This window comes from Symsagittifera roscoffensis, chromosome 9, assembly GCF_963678635.1.
Source record: "Symsagittifera roscoffensis chromosome 9, txSymRosc1.1, whole genome shotgun sequence".
Lineage (NCBI taxonomy): Eukaryota > Metazoa > Xenacoelomorpha > Acoela > Convolutidae > Symsagittifera > Symsagittifera roscoffensis.
Window position 1 is genome coordinate 3,013,463 of NC_087070.1, and position 27,140 is coordinate 3,040,602.

General features: G+C 38.3%; 3 protein-coding genes across 6 annotated transcripts in view; 1 reads left to right on the forward strand and 2 right to left on the reverse strand.

Moving 5' to 3' along the window:
- LOC134853970 (lon protease homolog, mitochondrial-like) overlaps positions 1-27,140 on the reverse strand; it is a 139,204-nt gene that overhangs the window by 26,102 nt on the left and 85,962 nt on the right. The window lies entirely within an intron of this gene.
- Positions 133-2,044, reverse strand: LOC134854368 (T-complex protein 1 subunit delta-like). Its single transcript, XM_063870591.1, has one exon. It carries the CDS (start codon positions 2,007-2,009, stop codon positions 384-386), a length of 1,626 nt encoding a protein of 541 aa, XP_063726661.1. The 5' UTR covers positions 2,010-2,044; the 3' UTR covers positions 133-383.
- Positions 2,704-12,331, forward strand: LOC134854485 (transmembrane protein 272-like). Of its 4 annotated transcripts, none has more exons than XM_063870753.1 (7): positions 2,704-2,783; positions 8,440-8,565; positions 8,764-8,959; positions 9,622-9,783; positions 11,261-11,320; positions 11,532-11,710; positions 12,022-12,331. In XM_063870753.1, the coding sequence occupies exons 2-7, from the start codon at positions 8,521-8,523 to the stop codon at positions 12,298-12,300; spliced, it is 921 nt and encodes a 306-aa protein (XP_063726823.1). In that variant the 5' UTR covers positions 2,704-2,783; positions 8,440-8,520; the 3' UTR covers positions 12,301-12,331. The 4 variants fall into 4 exon arrangements, with proteins under 4 accessions (XP_063726823.1, XP_063726822.1, XP_063726821.1 ...); XM_063870752.1 differs by lacking the exon at positions 2,704-2,783 and adding an exon at positions 5,806-6,259; XM_063870751.1 differs by lacking the exon at positions 2,704-2,783 and adding an exon at positions 5,807-6,259 and having other exon boundaries at positions 8,398-8,565.

Sequence of the window (27,140 nt, forward strand, 5' to 3'; positions counted from 1 at the left end):
TCTATTAATTAACTTTTGATCAAATAACGCGTTATTTGATCAACTTTTGATCAAATTTTTTTAGAGTACCTTCGGCTGCAAATCAAGAAATCAACTGTACAAAAGTTCACTGCTTTTCTAAGTTTAAAAAGCTGACAGGTGGTAATATTTGAATTTGGCCAGCATGTATTATCACGGATCAAGTAATCAAGTAAACCATCAATGCACAACAAGATCCACAATTGTATATAGGAATTATGTATGGACTTACATCATTTACATTTTATATCAACAATTCTTTATCCATAATTCACACTCGCATTTTCAACACTCATTAGCTTTTATACTCGATTGGTTGTGAAAATATTTGGTGTCGCATTTTCCAGCTAATTTTCAATCGTGCATTAATGTCCAGTTGCTGTGATTATATCGTCGATTTTCAGGATGCTCCTCACAGTTTCGGTTGCCAACGTGATCGCACTTGTCGACACCAGCAGAGGCTGCAGCACACTTTCATCTTCTATGTTCGTGATGCATCCTTTTCTTACATTGATTCCCGCATTCAGTTCCCCGTTAGCGTGTCTGTTTCTCAGCTCTGTAACTGTTTCGATCGGGTTCAGACCTGCGTTTTCCGACAATGTATAGGGAATCACTTCCATTGCGTCGGCAAACGCTTGGAAGCAATAGGCGTCCATACCTGAGAGCTTCTGGGCATGTTCCATCAAGCGAAGATGCACTTCGATTTCCGGAACACCTCCGCCGGCGATAACTGCTCGTTTCTTGACCAAACACCGGATCACGCATAAGGCATCGTGCAAAGACCTATCAGCTTCGTCAAGAACTAGCTTGTTGGATCCTCGCATCAGAACTGTGACCGTCTTGAATTTCTTCTCGATTCCTGTGATCTTAACAATCTTATCGGTTCCAACCGGAATTTCCTCAACCAGATCCGCTGTCGCCAGGTGTTCTTGAATGACGTGATCAAGAGACGCAATTGGTCTGGTTCCGAGAGTCTTCGAGAGGAACTCGATATCGTCTCTCTCGATATCACTTACAACCAGGATTTTCATCTTGGCAAAGAAGTGCAATGCCAGGTCACTGACCGCATCTCGAAGAATCGATTTCTGAATCAGCAACACATTACATCCCGCTTTCTTGATTTGTTTCACAATGTTCAGAATATACGCTCGCTCCTCTTTCAAAACTCTGTCCATTTGCGTGTAGTCCGAAATGATAACTTGGTTTTCCATATCAGTTTTGGGCGGCGAGATACAGAACTGAATCAAAGCGATCTTCGCTTTCTCTATTTTGCTGGGTCCTCCGACATTTTTGGTTTTCTGGTCCAGAACAATCCCATCAATCAAAGTGCTATCTTCAACGACACCTCCGAGTTTCTTCACAATCTTGACGTTCCTTAGATCGACCTGATCGTCTTCGAGGGAGTCGACGACTTTCAAAACACAGTCGACGGCCATTGGTCCAAGAAGCGATGAGTACTGCGATACCACTTTCGAGTTCAGTGACGTCGAGGCACTTTTGACCAAGTACTCCCGATCATTCAAGTCTATAGGCTTGCTGATGCCTTCAAGGATCTCGATGGCCTTGTGCGCTGCACGCTGGAAAGACTCCGATATGGTTGTCGGGTGGATCCCGCGGTTAAGTAGTTTTCTACAGGCGTCCAAGAGGCTTCCTGCAATAACACAGACAGACGTCGTTCCATCGCCTGCCTCAATGTCTTGCGCTTTCGACAGTTCGACCAGCATTTTGGCAGCAGGGTGCAAAACTTGCATTTGCTTCAGAATAGTGGCTCCATCATTTGTAATCGTGACGTCTCCATTGCCTTGCTGGATCATTTTGTCCATGCCTCGGGGTCCCAGTGACGTTCGTATGGCGTCGGCGACTGCTTTCGCGGCAACAATGTTGCTGTCCCGAACATGCTCGGGCTTCTCTTTGTCCTTGAACACTGCACCTCCGCCCTGTGTTCTGTTGCTGGTAGGCATTTTTCTCGCAGTGTCTCCGCTTGCAGTCATAGTAGTTTCTCTAAGAGCCTCACGAAGTCAATTCAGATCTGAAACGAAGAAAAAGTGAACAATTTTGGGTTTACATTTCCAGAAATTCAAAAACCAGAAATATCAATGAGAAAATAATTTGATCGAAGCTAAGCCACTTATTACGCCTGGCATTGATAATAAGCCCTCGGTTTAAAAAAAAATGATTTTCCTGAAAAATGTCATTAAGGTCGTTTGAGATTCTCACAGACCGATTGACATTGTCAAGGCGCTTTCAACGCCATTACATCCTGAATTAGATCAAGCATTGCTTAAGAATACAATTGCTAGCCCACAGAAACTTCCAAGCGAGTGACACTTGGTTTCAAAATTTAGAGATGAGAATCTTGAGACAAGGAACTGGAGGCCAACCACTAAAGACAGCAAAAAGACCCACAAATATCTGGCATACGAATTTCTAGTTCAAGTAGATTTGACATCTAAAGAAACTAAAAAACCATACCGGTCATATGAAATTTATGGTTGAAGTAAGTTTTCTGTTATCGATCTAAACAGTAAACCAATCGCTCATTCTAATTTCTAGATTGCACACACCAGAATACTTATTGGATCAAAAAGAGGATTACTGAAGAGAATTTTAGAAAAACAATGAGTGCAGATGCCCTAATTCTATATAATCAAAGAAAGATTAGGATTGAGCGCAATGTCTAATTTTCCGTCTTCAGACGAATCCAGATTCGATCAAAACATATGAGAACTAAAATAATCAAAACGGCAAAACATAGAAGAAAAAAGGTTAGTAGATTACCCTCTGATGAAATAAATTTCTTCTGCTAAAAATGGTATTTTTCAAAAAACTCGGGAAATTTTGATTAAAGCATCTGTACTTTGTTGTCTTATATGCCCCATAGAAACGTCCGTTTGGAATACGTCGTGTTTTATATTTGAAACCTTTTATTTTCCCTTTTTAAAATCACATTCCGAAAAAAAATTGACACAACTACTTTGGATTCGAGAAAAAATTAATCTAGTCGACATTTAGCATACTGATTATATGCTGACAACCAATGTTAGCAATTGCATAAATAAAAACTAGTTGCTTAAGACTTATTGCATTACTCAAGAACACATGATTCGAAATTTTGGCTTCAAAATACAGGGAAAAGCTGGAAATTTTGTCTCTATTTTTTCTAACTTCAATTAATAATGTCAGAACTTTCCGTCTCAATCGCCCAGCTCCAGGTTATATTTTTATGCTTTCATTTTTTTGTTACTTTCTCCAAATTTGACCAATATTTTGTCTGTGGTGGGACTCAACTTCTCTATCTGAGGAGGGAAAATCAAGCAATAAAACTACTAACAAAAACGAATATAACAAAAACATCAATAAAATGGACAGAATAATTTATTATCTGACAGTTCACAGAGCATTTTAAATTATTCACAGCGAGACACCTTCGCATTACACGTATATTCAGTAAAAAAGACATCTAAATTAATAATACGTTTCAGTGTGAATAAACTAGCCGATGAATGAGCCAGCCGAAAAAGCATATAAAATCAGCCGAACTTAGGTGCGAAAGCAAGCATATAAATCAGCCAAAATTTCCGTCATTTCAGTTGAAAGTTGCATGATTATCATGTTTTACAGAACTGTTACATCATTATTATTTAACATTTCGTTATTTTCGGCTGGTTTATATGAATGGTAGTTGTTTTATACTTCGGCTGGTTTGTATGAAAAACTAGATGAAACGTGTAGATTAACAAGTTTGATTTTTCGGATCTGGAAACTACAGATAAAAACTACCCAGAGGAGACTTTGTACTGTAACCCAGAAACTCCGTCATATATAATTTAAAATATCAGAATTCTTTGTCCGGGCAAAAAGGTTGACCCGCAGTCTTTTTTACTGAACCATATATGTTGTAGAAATAGGAAACACATATTTCGTCAGCCCTTCCCTAAATTTAAGTCTAAAAAGCTAAATATTTTAAACAACTTTTCTCGAAAATAGGACTTTTGTTCGGCTGATAGAGGTTTAATATTATGCCCCAATTGCCCACCTAGGAATTGTTAACGCTAGAACGAGTTCTTCGCGCTGTAATGTCTTTCCCCAAGACATGACTATTCGGATGCAAAATTTTAGATTTTTAACACAATGAACTACTCTCCTCCCAGTTTACTTTAAAAACTTTCTTTTATTCCCTCAAACATCCCACATTTTCAAACCTCCTACAAACCTCCTAATTTTTAAACTCAAAACTCCTTGTAACATCCACCCAACAACATTTGAGAAATCTATACCTGTTAAGAACATATTCTCACGAACAGCACCTGTACTTTTTTACTACATTGAATGATTTAAACGAACTAAGTTCTTTTTTATTCTCATAATTTTAAAAAGACTTCAAAACAAATGCGGACAAAAATATCGCGTAAGCTATTGCAGATACACCTCCCCTTACTGTTCTCCACTTTTTTAACTTTTCGAAAAACAACACCACGTTAACCCCAATGGACCCGGGGCTTCGGTCGACCGAGTCTAGAGTTCGGTTTGAGCATGCCGGACGCGCCCCGTCTGGGATAACAACAAAAAACCTTTGAGTTCTCTTTGAAGTTGCTTAAGTCTCTCGAAAAAAATATATCATAAGCCATTGTTCATTCCCATTTCTGATACCACAGTTCCTTCCTTCCGACCGGGCGCAATGGCCAAGTAGTTAGATCTCTCCGATGATCTGCGCTCATTGCTTGAGGGTTAACCCAGGAAAAAACCCAAATAATTGCATGTAATTTTTAACAGCTCCTATGTTGGCCCTTTTTTACAGGGATAATCATCTTATCCGATGCACTTCCTGAAGTTGTCGGAAGAATAAGGACATCAATTGAACTTGAAAGAACTTCAATGCTGAGCAATTAGCAGCAGTCACTATCAATTAAGCGAACGATGAAGTGCGTTTAAAGCTCAATATAAAGAAAATCAACTGAACAAAAAACTGCAATGATTATAGCTATCAACCAAAAATTATAAGCTTCCGAAACCTGACAGCTAGGGATGCGATTTGGCAAATTGGAATCGATAGTTTTAATTTCCCTTTTCTAAGCAGTTCCTGATAGCAAAATAGCCCCCGTTGGCTAAATTATCTTTGGCGGCCCACTTGAAAAATAATACAATCAATAGATAGAATACAACTTGTAATGGAACAAATCGAGGCTTTTCTAGATTAAAGCCGACTAAAATTGTTAGTTGAACGCCACTCAAAAATGGGTAAAAATTTTGGGCCATTTTGGTTAGTTTTTTGTTGAGCCTAACTAATGTACACACACGTTCAAGGGTTAAAATGCATTCGCGGCTTGCTTTTTTGATTTTGGTCATCGTGGCATTTTTATTAGGTTAGCTTTCAGTTACTGGTATTTATGAACGACATTTCGCGAAAGGTGAGGAGCTGGAAAAAATTCGATTATGTCAAAAAAGAAGAAGAGCAAGCCCTGACGATCAATTAATCAATAAATATAACTTAACACTCGTCTACCCGGCATTTGTCTCTTCGCCCAGGTCTAGAAACATCACGAAATTTTTCCTATCTTAGCCACAAATACATGTAAAACAATTAGTTTGGAAATGTCCCCCCCCCCCCCCGAAACGTTAATTATAAATAAAAACAATAGCTCCAGTATTTGAACAGTTGGCCTAAATTATATAACATTTGCCAAAAAATTACGTTTTTGAATGTCTAATTAAAATTTCATTTTTGACATCCACATGATTGTTCAAAACTTAATAGTTAAGTGTTGTACCATGACCATCTATTCAAAGCTATAATTGAAAAAGAAATTCATTGATCATTGATTAATTGACACACTAAATTTAAAGCGCTTTCTGATTTCGGAAACAAAACGCAACATCCTATTAATGGGGCAAAACAGCTAATTATATTCTATTTTTTCTTCTTTTGAGTTCGGAAAAAAGTTCAATTCCTTTCCAAAAATAGCCCCGAGGGAAATTGCACAACACAATACTTGACAGTGTGATTTTAAAACGCAGCAGGCCGAGGTAATTTTTTGTCCAAATTCCACCTCATCAATACACACTTGGTTTGTAGTCAAAGCCATAACTTACCATCTACATTACCTTCATTCACAACAAGATTGTTAATTATTGTCACAACATAACAACACCATTTCCGATTCAGAAGTTACCCATATAAAGGGCTCATTTTACCATTTCCTTTTATTTGAAGTCAAACACTTCAAAACATCCCCATAAAGAGGTATGTAGTTATGAACTAGTTATTGGCAATCAGGTCAAAGTCAGGGTTAATAAACTCATAAAAGACACCTGCTGTTCAAATATATCAATTCCTTTGCTCTAAGCTGACTTAAAAAATTTAAGTTACGACTCCGCTATAACTCTGCGATAAATACAAGACTGAAATCCTTCAAATTGTTCGTCCTTTTAGCTTTCCACCAATTTTACAAACATTTAGTGGCAAAAAAACGGTCAGTCAAAATTCACTTTGATATCTTCAACTAAACCCCACCCCTCTTTCGGCCCGCATCTAATAGAAAAATAACTACACCTATTTAGAACGAAATCTTGATTTTGCGGCGACAATTCAGCCAATTTGAAATTCAGGCAATTCAGTCAAAAGTATACAGACAATTCAGCCTGAGACAATTCAGCCAGTTTTACAAACTGGACGCAGATTTTTGTATCGATTAACTTTTTATATAGGGGGAGGGGGGGGGTAGTAGATATAAATCACAAGCCATCAATCAGGCTTACAAAACTCGAGATAATTCAAAGAATTGACTTGGTTGAATGTAAATCAAGCTATCAAATGATTTTGTGAGAGAATTTCCATCTTCCGGGTGATATCACTTGCTAATCGCTAGCGAAATGAAAATTTTACACGTGTCCAAGCTTCCTTTTGAGAAGAACAAGCGACAAAAGGAGCAAAACGTAGCTTCAAAATGGCAAAACAAGATTGATGCACAAAAAATCTCCGAAAAAACTTGTCATCTGCAGGAATCGAACCGCCAGCCTGGAAACTACGATCCTGGCGTCCTCGCATTTATGCTAATTTAGCCTGCCTGAATTACTTGACCACTAGCCACCAATAAAGTGTTTCAAACCCAAGCTATCAAATTGCCAATGCTATTTAGCCAAAATGAACACCAAAGGGAACTATTTTATGCGAGTTGGGTTCGGAAAATTGGATTCCTATTTTAACATTTTAACACTACGCTGGCTAGCTTGCTTGGGTAACTGATGGCATTTAATCACCAACTAAGCTTAGTTGGTTAAAAAGCCTTCCAATGTCATGCTATTTCTAGAAAAAAAAACCATTCCAACTAATTGACGTCCTAATATAATTCGGATTGTATATTTTTGAATATCAACAAAAAGATCAATTATCTGAGATCAAACTGAGAAGATATTTAACTTTTCAAAAAATTATGCGGGTTTGGAAACTTGTAATGATTAAACCGCGAAAACTATATGGCGTCTGGCTCAGAACCACTCTAAAGTGAATTGAGGTAAAGTAAAGGATCCTTATTTTTCCAATACTAGTAACAAAATTCATACAGAAGTTGCGGTGGCAAACAAGCAATTTTTTAAAACCACCCAAGCAATGTGATCCAGGACAAAAAGATATTTTTCTCTCCTAGTTAAGAACCAGTAGGCCAAATAGCTTACTAGTCTTAATTCAACTTGGTATGATTTCTGAGACAGATTAATTTCCCGCCTACGCACACTGTTAATAGAAAACTGATTACTAGCGCTCATTTATCATCCCAAATTGGTCAAATTCGTGAACTAACTGAATTATATGCATGTGCTAAAAAACTGAACACAGAAATGAACACATGAACGTGCTAATTAGCTTGTAAAAATGACTCAATATGACCACACTGATTGACAAAAAATCTCAAAATCCAAAAAAAAAACACATTTTAAAATTGGATTTGAACTTCGGAATCACGACTTAAAGGGCTTTGATATGATATCACACGTGAACCCCAAATAGATTACCTTGAGGAAGAAAAAACACCTTACGCCATAATTCCTTCCTTCACTTCGTAAATTCCCAACTCAAAAAGCAGAGTGTAAATAAAACCGTTTGAAGAAGTTTCAACGACAAATATAGACTGAATCTGAATTATAATTCTGGGCGGAAAACCAAAATACTGAAAAAGCCTTCATCCAAATTAAGGGATATGAAATTACTTCAACTCCCAGAAGAGCGTGAAATTTAACACAAGCGGCAGTATTAAGCATACCAAGACTATTTACAATGCCGATGAAAAAAATTGCCGGGTGAAATGCGAAAAGCATTATTAATCGGTTCCTTTTCCAAGTTGGTAATGACTATTTGATTTCATTTTGTGTCTCCGGTTTCGCTAGTTCGACTTTGATTCAATTTCACAACAAGAGACTTGTTTCCAGCAACACCAGCAGCAGAAACTCCTCAGGCGCTTATAGCGATTGTAAAACTATTAATATATCAGCACCGATCTTGACTGGACAATGGAGCGGGGAAATTCTGCTGGTTACCAAGAAACTACGGGCCAGGTAAAACTACTAACAAAACCAATTAAGCACGTCTAAATCAAGCATTAACAAAACGTGTCTATTTTCTACTGAAACAAAAATCGAATTCATAATTTTTAAAAAAATCTCGAAAATTTAAGCATAATAAAAATTATAGATACCAAAAATAATTCCAAATTGCCCCAATTAATTCGGTCTTAAAAACTTGATTACTTTTAGCACCAAAAACTCTACCAACAAGGAGAGGGACTTGAATCTCAACAACTTGGTTCCAACAAACCCAATCCAGATCATCTGGCATCTGTCAGTTCCAACTGGGGACAAATGAGCTACCAACTTCTGGACCAAATACACCCTCACAGTAGTAACTTGACCTCTAATGGTGTCGCAATGCACAGCAGCGAATCAACTGAAGGTCACCAAAATAGAATCAATTTAATTTTCAGACTACCCGACTTCTCGCTTATCCTGGGTTAGGTTTCAACAAAACATTAAAAATGTCTCCATTATATTTTGGAATCTCCGTTTCACTTCCAAAAAGCTTCAATATTCAAAGAAGATTAAGAGATTATCAGTTTACTTTCTTTGAAAATTCAAGGATATATTTTACAAGTGATTCATCAATTGTATGATTAGGCGACAATTCGTAACAAAGGATAGGCAAATAGCTACCGCTTTCTGTGCTTCGCTTACTTTCGGCTCGAGACACATAGTGGGCGCGAATCAGAAATTTCCGTTTAATCTACTGTTTTAATAATTTGGCAGAAAATCAATCACTTTGATATTCAGACATTTAAGCCAAAACTATCAATTCTTTTTAGCTACAGAAAATTCAGTTTAAACTTCAAATTGAGACAATTTAATCAGTCTTCATTAGAGAAATACGGGGAGCAGCCCATTTGAAGGCGTTCTTTGTTCAGTAGAAAAAACTGCATAAGCACCGATTCACGCGCATTATATATTTGAATAAATCAGAAAATTCATACTTAGATTAATAAATCTAATCAAGACGCTATTTAGCAATTCTTTTCTTTTCGTTTGGCGGAGTCTCAAAATTAAATTGACCATTGAAAAAAGGGCGGAGTTTCCATTCGGGTTCTAACTCGCACAGTAAACATCATCTCAGTCGGCAACCAACCCAGGCTGGTAGTTTGTTCGATGGAATGAAAGAAGCACAGGAGACGTCGACTAATTTACTTGACCTGATGAACAAGACAGTAAGAGCAATCGCCATTGGATGTGAGTCGCCCCATTTCTAGTCATTAAAGTATTAGTACTAAGCTAAGAGTAGAACCCTAAATCAATTTAGAGAGGAAATCATGCTTTTGGTTTTAGGCATTATTTCACACTAACTAGAACTAGCCAACTAGAATTCAGAGTTTCACAGGGTGGCTTACTGCGAAAACTTGCAACTAAAAAAATTAGCAATTTTTTTTTATTTTTTATTGCAGTTTTTGTTCGATTGCTTTTGTTTTGCTATTCCTTCGTTAAAGACAAATTTTAACAACTTTGAATCACAACAACATTTACTAACGCTCTCTGATTCTACCACCCACATAAAACGGCACAAATTTTGAAAATATATATATTTTCAATGAATATGGTCGGAACTTGCTGTGCTACTTTTACTTGCACAGCAACCAGCTACTCTTGCTGAATATTGAACATTGCTGAATGTTCAAAATTGATGAACCATTTCCTGACATTCTGTCACTTCTGACTCGAAGGCCACTTCTACCATAAGCCTTAAAACACCAAGTTATAAACATGAAAGCTAATTCTTCAAAGCAACAAAGAAAAACCTACGATTATTTCTACTTAGGTTAAAATTAAAGTAAATCACGCCATCTTAGAGGATTTATTTCGTAAAAACTACAGGTTTTAATCCGATTCTTTCTGCATATTTTGGAGTTTGCTGTCATCTAACTGGCGATAATCAATGCCAGATAAATATTTTGAGCTTCTATAAAAAGCATCCAGCATATAAACGTGTCCTTGGTCTTCAGAATATCTCATTTTAATCCTTAGTTTTTCATCTTTCGTCAATAATCTGTAAAAGAAGCCACCCATGAAAACTGTAGAAATCCCGAAGAAAGCGCTGGCAATTCGAAGCCGTCGATTAGTTTCATGGATAGATTCTGGCTTCATACCAAGTCTAAAATCAAATGCGCCATTAAAATAACCTATCTAATTAGATTTATGCCAATAGCAAGCAACCTTAAATTTGTTGTTGCAATTTACACTGAAAAACCGAGCTTTATATCAACTGCGAAAAAAAATGATTGCGATTGCGAAAAAATGGCATGTTTAACAAAAAGATTTAACTTTCATTTACCCAAAATTTCGCACCACTTACAATACGAAACATGTGTTCAAAGGAAAAATTTCATTGTATACGATTAAGAAGAAACAGTGATATGTCAATTTTTTGGGGAAACGAATTCTTCTGACATTTATTTATATTTCACATCGGCTCGATTGTCAATCAAACTCAGCTCAATCGAAGGAAAAATTTGCGAAAAAAATTGCACGCGTGTTTGAAAGTTTGTATTCAGACAAATCAACACTTTCGAATAATTTGATAAGGTTCAACTATTTGCTTCCCTGTTACTAAGAGATAAATGAAAAAAAAACAACACAATTTGAAATTGTCAAAATTACAATGAAAAATAAAATCAAATTGACGATTCCAGTTGATACATTTTTGTTTGTTCAGTTCCGTGTACTGTCGTTCTGGGCGGACTGATGGTTCTTCCAATCGCTATGATAGCTATCGGTGAGTCATTTTACAAGACGAGTAAACAATAAAACGGTTAAGCCACAATCTCATACCATTGATACACTGAATTCAATTTGACCCCAGAACTATTATGATTATCCAATGACTTGAACTGAACTGGTTTTAAATCTAAACAACTTCATTAAAGAATTTAGCAACGAACATGAAAAAAATACAAAAATTAAGATTTTCTCAAAATATTGATTAGGAGGCGGAAACTACTACAAATGTCCGGCGAGCGAATGGCTTCCCAGCTGGCTCATAATCACTGGCATCCTCCTCATGTTCTTCTGCATTCTGCTCATTCGGATAGTTGGCAAAGTGCGACAGGACGAATCAGGAGAGCTGCTGGAAGACTTCGACGCCTCCAGCTACAAATCCTCCAAAGTCAGTCAATACTCTTTACTCTCTCATTCAAAAAAACGATGCAACAAAAAGCACAAATCTTTATTCATATAACTTTACAAATCGAAAAAAAATCTTAGAAAAAATAGATTGTGAAAAATAACTATTCCAATTGCTACAATAATATCAATACAAGTATATACGAAATCATTACTTTTCTTGTTTAGAAGAAATACCAAATAAATATAAAAAATCATCAATTTTCTTGTTTTGAAGTAACTTTCAAGTTAGAGATTTAGGGCTTGACTTAAATAACTTCCTTTCAAAAGACAATTTCGAACAACCTGTTTTAGAACTTCGTGTGGGTTCTAACAGCCCTTCAAACAGTCTGGTACTGCATGGGGAACTACTTTGTCTTCAGCATCTACTACCCTCATACCGAAATCCCGCAAGAACCGCCATTCGTATACTGCGAAGAAGCTCTCTACAACTTCAGTCTGTTCTGGATATTTGCAGTGTACACAGCCGTAGTGATAACACTGGCGTCCATGCTGTTTATAGTTTACCTCTATTATAGAAACTCGCAACGCTATATGGACTTTGAATATTTACCTTCTTATCAACGCATATAGTGGATTGTGAAAATAAATTTTGAATGTGAAGTGATCAAAAATAAAACTTTCTTTCTTGAATTGAGTAATCGCAAAATTCTTATTGAAGTAAGAGAATTTCGTATTACTTGCGTTTGAAAAAGGAAACAAAATCACAACTAGGTAAATTACAACATGATAAAGAATTACTGCAACTTCATCAAAAAAGTATTTCTCAAGATATCTGTGGCTACAAAATCACAATATTCCAGGCAACTTAACATCTTTTTGAAACTTTGAACATATAAATAACACATTTGATAAAACAATATTAAAAAAAGAGTTGTGGTAAAAACTAATTCAGTTGCACTATACCTCTCATGCATAATGTAATGTCGTGCGTTCATTAAGAGATTTTTTTTAAAAAAATTTGAAAGTTTTCGGCCAGACGGGGACAATCTTTTTCTAGCTATTCGAGTATTCGCCTTTGTGACGCACTACCGACAGAAAAAGCCGCGGTGATAGAAATTGTTTGAGAAAAAAGCCGAAAAAACTTTATTTACCAAAACGATCATACGTTTGTCTCAATTTGTCTTGAATGAAGTTCAATTTTAGGAAATATCAACAAATAAGACAACTCGTAGAGTTAAATTGGCCTCCAAAAAACTTTTGGGAGCGGTTATTAGGTAGACAAAAACTAGGGGAACGCCCTTTGAGTCGGAATAAAAAATCTGAAACATACTTAAATTTCAAGTTTTTAAGCCACCTTTGACACACAATCGCGAAAAATTTATTTCGGCCATCAAATGACTCAATATGAGGAGTCTAACCCTACAAAAAAAGACAAAACTTTTAAAGGCAAAAACAAGGCTTTAAAAATTTCCGACACATTTTTTATTCGCTAGCTTGCAATGCTATGCTTATGTTATAACCTAATTGATGCAAAGCCTTGCTTCGGCTCTGTGTAGTTTTTGCTTTAACTCAAGGGTGTTAGACTCGAGATCAAGAAATAAGGCAGTTAGTCTTAATCTAGTCTCAAATTTCATTTTTTAGAAGTTTTCGAAATTCACGATCTTTTTGTTTAACATTTGCTACAGTATAACAATCGAAGGCGGGAAAAAATTCTTCAGCCATTCGATGTCTTTGATTGTGTTAAGCATGCAATCATAGGTCATCATAGGTAGTTTCTGTGAGCAGCTAGTTCTCTCTCCACAGCTTGTGATGGTGACAACTTCCTATGTCACTAGAAGTTGGGCACACGGTTTCATTCGAGATTCAATTTTCTATAGCGCGTGCTTAGCAATTGGCCCCTTTGTATTCTCGAAACATCGAAAAACAATTCGATTCTTTTGTACTTTAATCAAATCGGTACATCGACTTTTGTTAGGCTACAAATTGTTGAATAGATTAACATTTTGAATCCTTTGTACGGTAAATCAAATCGGTACATCGACTTTTTCTGGGTTACAAATTGTCGAATTGATTCATCGAAGAATTCTACAAACTCTTCCTTCAACATACATCTTATCTTTTGAGCAGGATTGCAACAAATTTAACCGCTTATTGGAATTTTTATTCTAAATGTTGGTGGTAAAATTAACAACCTCGATTTTCTATTTTTGTTTAATTTTAGTTACATATAAATTTATACATAAAGTTATACAAAAAGACAAATCGAGGATAGTTGACAGAATGATTCGATGAATATATTCGACAATTTGTAACCTGGAAAAAATCGATGTAAGGATTTGATTACCGTACAAAGAATTCAAAATATTTCGACGTTTCGAAAAGACATTGGGCCAATTGCTAAGCATGTGGTACAGAAAACTGAATCTCGAATGGAACCGAACACCCAACATCCAAGTGACAAAGGAAATTGTCACCATAACGAGCTATGAAGAGAGGACTACCTGCTCACAGAAACTACCTAAGATTGGATGCTTAACACATTCAATGACATCAAATGAATGAAGATTTTTTCCCACCTTTCCTAGATATAAAGTAGCAAAACAAAAAGATCGCAAAACAAAAAGATGAAATTTAAGAACTAGGTTGAGACTTACTGCCTTATTTCTTGGTCTTGAGTCTAACACCCTTGAGTTAAAGCAAGAACTACACAGAGCCGAAACAGGGCTTTCCATCAATTAGGTTATAACATACGCATAGCATTGCAAGCCAGTGAATAAAAAACGGGTCGAAAAAATTTTAAGCGAAAAAAAACGTTGAAACAATTGATCTAGCTTTTTGAAGAAAATGAAAATTCAATTTCTGAAAAAAAAAGTTTAAAAAAACACAACCAGTAGCATCAAAAAAGGGTTTAGTACTTTTGTAGCGGCCACTAAGCCCGCAATACGCGAGAAGACGCCCAAGAGCAAAAATATGCCAAAAGAAAACTCTTGATGAAGTTTGAGAAGTCAAAAACAATTTTTGCCATGTTATTAATTTCTCTTAAACTGCAAAACAATCCTTGAATTTGTAATTATCGTTTTCAAAAAAATAGACTAGTTTTTTTTGGACTTTGAGCATTCAAAAACGTTGTTCAATCCTTTCAATCTAAAAAAAATCACCGGAAGATTTAAAGATTAAAATAATAGCCAAATTAGCCGAAACAATAACGCAGACACCCAATAAATTGAATATCAACCAAAATTTTTGGCGAAAAAATCATCTGGAAACCACACAGGATCCACGAATGCTATTTGGTAACTTAGCAAGATTGTATACACCATTTAAAAAAGTAAATCGACAGAGCTTCAGTCGACAACCATGCAGCAGAAAAATCAGCAAAAATGAGATCGAAATTTCTATTATCATACAAACAATGTTTAGAATTCTGGATAGAGCATTTACCAGTGCTTACCAGTATTAGAAGCCAATAGTTAAGTTTGGTAAGAATTCTCGATAGAGCACTTACCAGTGCTCACCAGTATTAGTAGCCAATAGTTAAGTTTGACTGCCTACAAAAACAATTCAAATGATTTTGTTCTGCCAAAAAAGATGACAAAGTCGAGAGAACATAAGCCTAAACGATTTAACCGTGAAAAAAAAACATTATAATAAAATGAAAACATGATCTTGCGAAAAACAACAGTGTTGCAAAAAACGCTTTCGACAAAAAGTCATCATGAGTAAAATCTGAAAAGCAATGGAATGTACAGATGAAAAGCACAAACTCACAAAAAAATAACTGAAGAGAACAGATAAAACTGCAATAAGCAAGAAATAGATGAAACAAGACACGAAAATGTGGAGCAATGTAATCACAGCTTCAGTGTAAGTTCGCGTGCCTTGTATTCCTCTTTCCTGTTAATCAGAGGTTTCTTCCGCTTGATACGCAAGGCTTCTAAAGTCAAAAGTTTAGCAGAGTCTCTGGATGTGTCGACAATCTTCACTTCGCATTTCTCAAGATCAGAACCACATGTCTGTAAGTGCTCTCCAACTGGACTACTGATTCTGGAATGTTCGTTCAGCTTGTAGCAAGGTGGCGAGTAGTTTGCCCGACATAGCTAGATAGGCATCTAGAACATTCAATTTCGTACACCACATTACTGCGAATAGATTCTGGAACTTTTGACTTGATAGTTGGTAGCGCTGTTTACATCTGTCTGGTTGTGAAAATGAAAAAAACAGCGGCCATTTTTCTCAAGCGTTTAGAAGAAACGTCACTCTTATTGTCTCTGTACTGCATCACGAAAGGAACGCGGATATGTTTCTTCTTAGCTTGAGAAGTCGCAGGTTCTTCTGATGGCCCGTGGAGAATCCTAGTAACCGTTTCACGAATGATGGGCTCGTAAAACTAAGGTGGGTATTGATTTTTATCCAATATCTGGCTAGCTTCGCAGATGCTATCAGTGAAAAACTGCCAACATGAAGAAGCGTTAAAGATGCGGTGATCTAGGCCTTGCACAATACTTCTCCTGTATCACATCGGAGCAAGAGCCCTGAATGAAAGAGTCAAACCTGTATCAGTCGGCTCTGCAATCAGTCTGTTTCACCAGCATATCCAGAAACGGCAAACAGCCAGATTCTTGTCGCTCGACAGTAAACTCCAGGTTACGATGGAGGTTGTTGACATTTCTGAGGAGTTCATCAATATCGGCGGACTTAGCACTCCTCAGTATGTCGTCTACATACCTACCAAAAAACTTCGTTTGGACAGTTTGAGCGCAGCCATAATGCCAGTTGGAACTGATCATACTCTTGATTTTCTCAACTGTGAGTGGCGTACAATTTCGATGATACCATTGACTACAGGTACAGACTTTCGACACCATGCACACTTTCGGGGCCCATTGCAGAGACACTGCGAAGAAATGCTCTCAACGCAACAACGCCCTGAAAGCGCTTGCCGGCACTGACTGGGGAAGCGACAAGGAAACACTCCTCATGACCTACAAAGCCGTTGTTCGCTCTAAACTTGAGTACGGCGCCGCTGTGATAACGCCCACACTCTCCGAAAGCAACATCGAGAAACTACAGAAGGTCCAAAACAGCGCCCTGAGAACAATCACCGGATGCCACGCCATGACACACATAGACCACCTTCACCAAGAAACATCCGTTCTACCAGTTAGACGACACCTCAGAATGCGAACGATACAACATCATCTCGCCAACCACTTGCCAGATCACCCAGGAAACCAACTCACGAAAGAACCCAAGAACCCACCAAGACTCATGAAAGAAACCCTCCAAACACGATATGAAGAAAGATACATTGAACCTCTACTCGACAGCAATAGACCTCTAACCGAAAAGAAGTACAGAAACCTGCTAAAAACGATCCACACAAATGAGGTACGCGACGCCTTACAAACCTACGAACACCCAGCAGTCCTCGGACACAATCCACCAAAAATTGCCAAAGAAGAAACCGAATTACCAAGAACAACAAGAAGAACACTGGCACAGCTCAGATCCGGCTACTCAAAGTTCCTGAACTCGTACATGAACAGAATTGACCCGACAGTAAGCGAACTTTGCCCGGACTGCCAGCAAACAAGCCACACAACTATACACCTGTTCGACTGCATCGCAAATCCTACGAACTTAACCCCAGCCGATCTCTGGAAGCAACCGAAGAAGACAGCAATATTCCTGAAACTCCCCACAACCCTGGACCCAACAACGAGCGACGAATAGATCTCAGAAGGGCAACAACAACAACAACAACTACAGGTACAGCATCTAATGGAGTAGCTACGGAATGTGACTTTGATACCACACTTACCGCAGATGTTGCTCGTAACATCCACTGCATGCAGTGACTCGGTAGGAAGGGTGGCCTCAAACTTCTTTATCCAGACATTTGCAAGAACCAAGAACATAACCGCGCCCGTAGCAAAATAAAAACAGTACATTAACCAACTCGGATGTTCAATATCCAAGTGGGTAATTTTACAAAGCAAAAGGAACGACAGTCATTCATAGTATTGTTTGAATCTTGAGAAAAATCTATGTTTTGGAAATCAAGCCGATTAAAATGAGGATATTGAGATCTATCGGTCTGCCTGGTTAGTTGAATGATGCGCTACATGCGGCCCTATATTGCAACTCTGTACCTTCTGTTACTTAAATTTCAATTATAACTTCATTACAAGTCACTTGCTATCGCAGGGAAATTAGAACAACCATAAAAGAAGCACTGCGTTCGGAAGAGCAGATGTTTTATCAATTATTCGGTAGTCCAATGAGCCGAAAACAAAAAAATGCCACAATTAAAGGTATCACAGACAAAATTTGAGAAATTTAGTTTTAAAATCTTAAATCACCATTAAATTGAACTCTGTATTTTAAATAACTTTCAATGCTCGTCGTTCGAACGATAACGAATGAAATGGAAAAAAAAACAAGATAAAACATGAGCAGAAACTATTAATTGAAATATCGCAAAGTTTCAAAGTTTAAACAAAGTTTACGCAGAAGCCAAGCGGAGCGTAGCAGCACTTGCGATTTTTTTTATCGCGATACCACAAAATTAGCATTGCAAGCTAGCAAACAGGAAAGAAAAGCATAGCCACTAAGTCAATAAATCAAAAAAAAAATCAATAAAAAACAACTCAAACTTCAAGATTTCGTCTGGAATAATGCTCTACCTGGAATAACGTCTATTTGCAGAACTTAAGCATTTTGTGCAATATTGAGGGGAACATAAACAATATGATTCACTTGAAACTACCTAAATTTAAGTCACAAAGCCGATAATATATAGGTCAAAATCATTTGGGCAGAATTAAGTTCTCAGAGAAAAAAAACAAAAAAGTCAAGGCTAGTGAAACTATTAAAAGTAAATCAAAATACTAAAAGCAACTACAAGATAAATTGCATGCAGCAAAAAAAAAATTCCACGATGTGGCAACTAAGCCGGCAAAACATAAGCTGACAAATTATAGGCCGACAATTTTTTAATGGAATATTTCGAGCACAGGACCTTTGCTATCCCAAAATAATTCGTTACATTCAGACCCAGTCTGCCGGAGATGCAAAAAAAATTTGATTCATTGTGAACCGAATCTAAATTTATCAGTTCTGGTTTTGACCATTCTGTGAACAAAATTATTTACCGGGAAAAGTCTACAGCCCATTTGCAATATCACAATAAACTTGCTGATCGCGAGGGTAGATCAAAATTGTTAATATCAGAAAACGATTCAGTGCCTTGAAAATATAGCTGACAAAATAAGCAGACAAACAAAAATCCGACAGTTCAATTTTCCCCGAGAAAAAAATTTAGTTTCATAAGTAGTGAAAACAAAACAGTCCTGACTGGACTGGAATCCGAGAGCTTTGACTACAAAGGCACCCACGTTAATTCTACACCAAGCTCTCGCAAGTGTAACAAGGATTTTACTGTTCCCAATGTCTGTTTGCTACAAAATTGGCATGCAGACAAATTAGGCCATGACAAAAACTATTGTTTTTCATACTTAAAATTGTAAAACCCCTCGTTATACAAAAAACTTTACGCTTAGATAGCGGGGGCAAGAAAAATTCTTTGTCTTTTTTATCTCTTCTGCCTCCATTATTTTAGTTAAAATATTGGCCCTAGTTCAGGAATTGTGCTTACTTAGCTAGATTTTACCCGTGATTGTCCCACCCATCAAACTGTAGCCCATCCCCCATAGCCGCAATACTTTAGCCACTAGGCTTGAGGACTAGAATGACAAAGATCACATTTTCTATCTAACCAATTCCCCACAACTGCATAAGCCTTGCTTAAAAATTACAGACCCGTAAGTATTTTACCGAAATTTATCTCAAAACCTACAGCGAAGGATTCTTTAAAGTAATATCTTCAACATTATCGCATTTTCAGGAAATAGTTAGTCACTAATGTTTGAATATTCATCGCCAATCTTGATCTTCTTCACTGCTGTCATTATAAACACTGCCTACTAACGGAATTTTGTCAGTTTTTATAATGATTCTAATGGCTTTTTCGCAAGTCAACTTTCGAAATAGCAATTTTAAAAAATGAAAATTAATTGCATTTCGTAATTAGTTCAAAAAACCAAGTGTATGTCTGTGCCATTCCACCGGATGGGACAGCCGAACCTTCCGACGCACGTTAAAAATAACGATAAAGGCGTTAATGTCGAGATTGAAGAAAGAGGACACTTTAAAAAATGAACTTTAATTGCAAAATGATAATTAATATTATTATGCAAAAGTAAGTCACACAACTTTTCTGGGTTATATATTTGGTTACAAAACAATAAAATAATGGTTAGAATTTTAACATCAAATAAATTTAAATTGTATTCATGTTGTTTTTTTTATAGGTTGCCATAGAAGGACCTGTACAAAAAATAGATAGAAAAAATTACTTAAATTTAAATTTCATAGTCTTGTAAGTTAAACTGCTGCTTTATATGTTTGAATTTGCATTATGAATTTGGTTCCAAATAAAAACTGATTTTCTGAAAGAAAAAACAATTTCGATATGACTGCTGAATCTTGCTTGAAATGGTAGATTTTTAGTTTTTTTGTTTTGATCAATTGTGTTATATTCACGTACTTGGTTTTTGAGTATGCCGGTAGTATTTAATGTTTGATTTTCCTCAGATAGCAAACTAATTTCCAATCGAGAAACAAGGAAAACGGAAGTAAATTTTATTCCAGCTTAAGATCGGATGAAGAATCAATTTTTATTATGTCATAGCAGGTCTTTATTGCCCAACTCAATTGTTTTTCAAGCGATATTATTAGACAGGATGTCAAATTGCTGGGTAGTACAGTTGGCTAATGACTAAAGCGTAAAAGACATTTTTCTAAATATACATTCAACTTCTCCCTGAAAGGTCAGAAATTGATCAAGAATTATCCCCAAATATTTAAAATCTAGCTTTTCTACAATTTTGTCATCATCTAATTGTGACATTCGACCAGAATGGCCAAAATGCAATTTATGCAGGATTCGAATTTTGAGCAGTAAGCCTTCCGAGTTGATGATTTCGAAGGATTAGCGACGTTATTGGAACGTTTAGCCAAACGGTGAGGGCTAGAATATTCTAGTATTTTAAATTTTCAAAATTTCGAATGATGACGTCACATTTCGGAGAAATGCTGAAACGGCCATTTTTAACAAAAAACGAGTGAAAAAACAGAACAACTTTATCTGTGATTGCGAACAGAACGAAAATCGAGATTAAAGAAAAACGACAACGAACTACAATAGCAGAGAACGTTCCAAGTTGCAACTATTGTGCTGCTGCAATAGTTGCAAGGCCGTTGCCAACAACGGTGAAGGGTGAGAACCAGCCTTCCGGATTGGTGTGAAATTGAACTTAAGGAGCTTGATTCACTGGATTCAAGAATCCGGAAGGGTTTCGGGACTGGAACTTTTAGCCTTTTATATAAACTTTTAGCTTCTTGTCATGTCCTGAATTGAATTTAATTAACAACTGGATTCATTTTGATAAGGATGAGAAGCTAGGAGTTGGGGGAAAGGGTTGATCCATCTTCGATGGAGATGATGATTTTTATCTACTGAACAAAAACAATAGTAATATGATAAGTAGTAGCCCTGTTTTTAGGAGTGACCTCGTGGTCTGGGGATACAGAGACCCAGCCATGAGCTCACTATTTTTGCATGTAATTCAGTTAATTTGAGCGTTCTGGTCGAAGCCGGAGAGCAGTAACGTTTTTGTCGACCCGATGTAAGAAAGACCACCGAAAAGTACTGGCTTGGTAGAGACGGTGAAAAACATGCAAAGCTCTGTTTAGACGCTAGCCAGTCGTCTTAAGACTTAGTTTTGTTATCCGTCGATATGTATCTTCCGGGCGAATGTTACATGTATGTTTTTATGGCGCTCCTGGGTGTTATTCTTTTTTAACATCATGACCGGCAGAACCGTTAACGAGCACTCCGCGCCGAGCGGATGCTCACATCAACGCCCTTAATAGGCCCAGACCGCCGGGGCGGAAGGGTAGTTCGGAACGCGGAGGCCTTCCGGATTGCCGTGAATAGTTTTTTAACCTAGTTAAGACCGAAAATTCACGAACCAGGAAGGGTGGGGGGATCGGCCGTCCCCTCGTCCCCTGAGTGGTTGGTGACCAAAAACACTTAAGGATATAAGTAAAACCAAACAAAAAGTAGTATAGTACCCAAGAAAAACAAAAAACATAAAAAAATAACCGAAAAAACCAAAAACAGTAAAAAAGTAAAAAAAATCAGTAGAAATCATCCCCCCAGACAAGATGTGATTCAACCCCCCCGTTTGTTGTTGATAGATATATTGTTGTTACAGGCATTTATATCAGTCAGGATCGTTACGATCAATTTTGAGGCCCGTTTGTGAGGCTTGTACTGTAGGGTTATTTGAGCATTTAAGCACGTTAATGATAAATTGCGCTCAATCCGGAAGGGTCAGCTGATTTGCGCTCAATTCGGAAGGGTCTTGGGTGAAGACCGATCCGGCAAGCAGTTCAAGGAGCAACAAGAAGGGGCTCAACGACAACAACATTCGACTGTTGGGTATCGTTAACAATTTTGTATCCCTTTTGGTACAAAAAGTAAGATAGTAATCTGTGGGGGGCTCGACAGTGCTGCACTGTAGTGACCCTTCACCGAACTGCGAATATCCGAGTTAAGCACCTTAATTCGGATATTAAACAGACCCGGAGGGGTATAGTATTACTAATATTATTACTTATATAGCCTATATTAATAGTCTTATATCGATTTTCAGTCAAAAACAACGAAAACAGACCGGTTTTTAGGATCAAAATTGCGATATTTTGATCCCCCCACAAGTCGCGATTTTTGAGATATCGATATTTTTTGAAACGGAAAAAAGCGCTAAGTTAGTGTGTTACATCGTAACTGCACTACCATAATAGGTAGAACCGGTTAAGTTAAGTTCGAAGGTGGTTGGAACTATTTTGGTACCGAAAACTGAAATTTCGTGATTTTTGAGAAAACGGAACAATAAAAATTTAGAAAATTTTTTGAAATTTTTGAGGTAGGACAGTAAAAATAGTTGTTCGGACAACGTCCACTAGTGAATCTACAAGTTTTAAAACCCGCTACCCGAAAGCCTTCCGGGTTGCAGAGAAATCGAACGTAACGTGTTTGATTTGGTGGATTCATCAATCCGGAGGGGTCCAGGTAGCATAGTTTTTCGCAAATTTTTTCTACAATAGCGTTTTAGATCGGGTCTTTTGCATTGAACTAGAAGAGTATAGGCCTTCTGAGCTCGGATCAATAATTTTTAGGTCGAAAAGACCAGATTTGCGGAAAAAGTTAGGCGGAACCTATAAGAGAGAAAATTTTTTGAGTTTGGAAAAAAAGACGTTTTGGTTAATAACTTTAGAACTACTGAGCATATCGAGTTGATCTTGATACCAATAGATCAGAAATTAGCTGAGCTTACTAATAGGATCAGAAATTTTTCGGAAAAACGAGCGTGAAAATTTTTGAGATTGTTTTTAGCAAATTACACAAATCCGGAGGGGTACACCCTTCACGTTTTATAAATTTTTTTTGAAAAACCCTTATACCCCTACCAAAAGTTGATAGCGATTGAACTGAGTAACTTAGGACAGTTCTAGACAAAATGGGAGGGCTGAAGGCACAAGACAACCATAATAGAGTCGAAATTAGGCAAGTGATAAGACCCTTCACCGTTAGTGTGAATTGTCAAATAAGTGCCTTAACTTCAATCCGGAGGGGTCTAGGAAAGGACCCTATACCCTTCCCAGTTAATTCAAACAGCATAAAAGCAACGCAGAACGTATCCGGAGGGGTATAAGCTGAAATTAAGAAAACTACAAAAAGCTACTTTGACAGAGCTAAGGGCTCCCAATCCGGAGGGGTCGAAATTTTTCAAAGTCAGAGGGGTCCGAATCCGGAGGGGTCTACTTTCCACAAAACCGGAGGGGTCCGAATCCGGAGGGGTCTTATAGTTGCTAATTCCGAGGGGTCCCAATCCGGAGGGGTCTATATTCTGACAGTCCGGAAGGGTCCTATTTGTGCCAATCCGGAGGGGTATCATTTTATTAAGGACTTAGGTAAACGAAAGAAAGACTAAAAAGCGAGAGGTATTAGGTTATTAATACACAGGCTAGGTATCAGTGACTGCACTGGTAACTTGCCTCTCAAAAAGAACCAGACTAATACAAAACAGGTCCGAACTCGGATATTCGCGACACTAAGTCTAAATTAAAAAGAGCGTGACTCATTGGTGTGGATTGAAACATAATACGTTTTTGGGAAAAGTGACTGCCCTGAGGATTTTAGTAGGTCTAGCTCGGGCAGTCCGAAGGCAGATAGGTAACACAGTTTTCGGTGGGTGCAATAGACGCCCACTTGAGAAAATTACTGCCTTCAAAGTTTTGTCTGTTTGGTGCAGCACCAAGCAGGGAAAGCTTTTTCTTTAAAAGACAGGTTCGACTATTGTACTGCGACCGACTAAGAGTGCAAGACACATACGTTTTTTTTATATATACATTCATATTGTGTCAATATATATTTTTTGTTTTTGATTTTAAATCAACCTAAACTGTGCTTGATTGGGTAGTGACTACACTATCTTTTAAATTGACTGATAACATCATATTGTGCTAGTTTCCAGATCTTTGGACCGATAATCGGCTAGTGTGAATAAATTTTATACAAACTGTACTCTGACAACATACAGGGATTCGTGGTCACTATTTAATAGAATCTGGTGAAATTTATTGTGTTGTGTCATGATTATTGTTAATAAAACTATAAGGTCTCTAGCAATTGAGTCAAGAGTAGGCATAGGAAAGTGACAAATAAAGAATGAGTTTAGACAAGTCAAGGATACCAAAACGAGGTAATAGCTCTAGGAAATTCATACCTGAAAAGCAAAGAAAAACGATGACCGATCCTTTTGTGGATTGGATCAAGCGAACCCGGTCCGATAAAGAGGGGACGGTTTCAGGCAGAATGGTTGAAACGAGAAGTCAAAAGACCTCAGAAGAGCGAAGAGAACTGTTAGAAGTGGAGGTCAATAAGGACCATACCATGAACGACAACCAGGGAGTAAATGGACTGGAAGGGAGAGGCAGAAGGCTGGCGAGTGAATCTACTCCGGTAGAACAAGGCCATGATTTTGCCACTTCCACCGGGACGTTGGATCGAGAGGAGATGTCGGAACCGTCCGACATCTCAACTGAAGTAACGGCAACTAGAACATCTCCGACAGACAACACTATGATGGCAAGCGGAACTGGAAAACAAACAACCTCATCATCGTTCTCAGAAAGAATGAAGAACACCTTCGGAAACATCTTTCCATTCAGCATGGGAGGAGGAGCAGGAAACGATGGGGAGTCCCAGGAGGAAGAGGATGAAGAGGAGCAAGGGGACTTTGGATCTCAAGTCAGTCTCAATAGTTCGATCCAGGAGAGTGAGGCACACGTCGGAAGAGAGACTGGAACCATGGATAAATTTGGTGTAGTGACAACGATAAGCAAAGAGGCAAACACACCGGGCCAGTCCAAGGACTTCGCGATTAGGACAAGTTCGGAGCCACAACCTGAAGAGAGTAGAACCAGAGGGCTTGGCAACGCGTTAGCGGATCCTGAAATAGATAATGATAAAACGTCAAGACAGAGAGTCAAGGCCCGGATCTCTACCAGCACGAAGCTACCTGGGACCGACAGAGTTACACCACCACTAGTGACGCCACTCATGGATAACGGGGCAGCACTAGAGGAAGCCTTAAACAACATAGTGGGCAGTTTAGGAGAACAAAATGAACAGATGTCGATAAGGATGAGTGAACTGGAAAGAGCAGTTCACATTGAAAGAGAAAGTCTGCGGGAAGAAATAAACCGCAACAGACAAGAAGTTGGCAGAAGCGAAAAACGCTTGAAAGAAAGAACGGACGAACATATGACGAGGAACTTGTCGCGAATGACAAGAGAGGCGGAACAGAGGGAGTTACGCTTAAGAGCCGACATGGAGAAGTTAAGAATTCAGCAAGAGCAGTCTCTTGGGTCTCTTGACACAAAGATAGACGCGATGATGGAGAGGCGAACGCAGGCTATCATGGATAGGTTGGACGGGCTACTAAGCAGCAAGAGTGGACCAAAAGAAGGAGAGCCGAACTCGGGAGGTCCCAGCAGGGAACCGAGGGTGAACTTCAATGAACATCAAAGGAGGAAGACAAATGGATCCACTAGAGGCAGGGGCAGTTCATCAGGCTATGCCACAAGGGGTAATACAGCATGGGGCCCGAACAGTAGAGCAAGTTCAACGGGGAACAGACAAACCTCGAACGAACGACCAACGCAAAGCACACATGCGACCGGGAGAAGCGATTCTGGCAACATGGGGCATACAAGCCCGAGGAGGAGTCACATGGGCCAAGCGGGAAACGCTCATGGTGATTCGGATTGCAGGGATGCACCGCACACAGAGCCTTCGACAAGGTGTGAGGACACTCAGGCGGGACACTCAAGGGATGCTACGGCAATGGCCACAGCATTTGAACCCCTGAACAGGTCTTTGGAGACATTCCTGACGCGGTTATCTAGAACCAATGAACGCAGTGAAAAGTCCAGAAGAGTCTTTAAGAAGCCAAGATGCTACAAGGACGAATCTGATGGCTGTATTGATACCTGGATAGAGGTAATGAAGCTGCACTTCGAGGAAGAGGACTTGTCGGAGAGACAGGAATGCAGCGCGCTCACCAGCAACTTAGAAGGGACAGCCCTGAACTGTGTCATGGCTAAGAAACAGTATCAACGTGACACTGCTGAGAAAATCTTCGAAATCTTGTTAAACCGTTTCGGATCAGGGGTGCAGGGGCACCAGGCGATGATGCGCTTCGAGAAACGGAGGCAACGAGAAGATGAAACAATAGACAAGTTTCTCGATGATTTGGAAATGCTGAGAAGACGCAGCCAACCGGATGAGTCAAACCGAAGGATGAACCTGGCCGTAGCCTCAAAATTCATCGATGGTGTGAAAAATGATGAACTTCGTACGATGCTAGCAACGCATTACACACCACTATCAACTAATGCGCCAACACCGGAGGAGTTGAGGCTCAAATCAAAAGAGTATCTTTTGTTGAAACCTCCTTCGAGATCTGGATATTACAAGAACAATTATGGCAATTTTAACAACGGACCAGCTAACCAAGGGAACAATTGGTACAAACCGAGGGATGATATGGACAAGAGACGTTCTTGTGCTAATTGCAGTTCAACAGACCATCATGTGTCAGCATGCCCAGCTTACAAACAAGGCATGAAAGCAATAGGCTTTAGCCTCGAGGACGAAGATGCGTCAGAGTTGGATCATGAGGATTTCATGAGAGGAGTAATTGCGAAATTTGGCCCGAGGTGTTTCTTTTGTAACTTGGAAGGTCATTTTAAATCAGATTGTCCGCAATTTTGGG

Coding starts and splice junctions, on each gene's coding strand:
- LOC134854368 (XM_063870591.1), bottom strand. CDS start 2,009: ATGACTGCAAGCGGAGACACTGCGAGAAAAATGCCTACCAGCAACAGA.
- LOC134854485 (XM_063870753.1), top strand. CDS start 8,521: ATGGAGCGGGGAAATTCTGCTGGTTACCAAGAAACTACGGGCCAG. Junction 8,566..8,763: donor ACCAAGAAACTACGGGCCAG/GTAAAACTACTA, acceptor GATTACTTTTAG/CACCAAAAACTCTACCAACA. Junction 11,321..11,531: donor AATCGCTATGATAGCTATCG/GTGAGTCATTTT, acceptor AATATTGATTAG/GAGGCGGAAACTACTACAAA.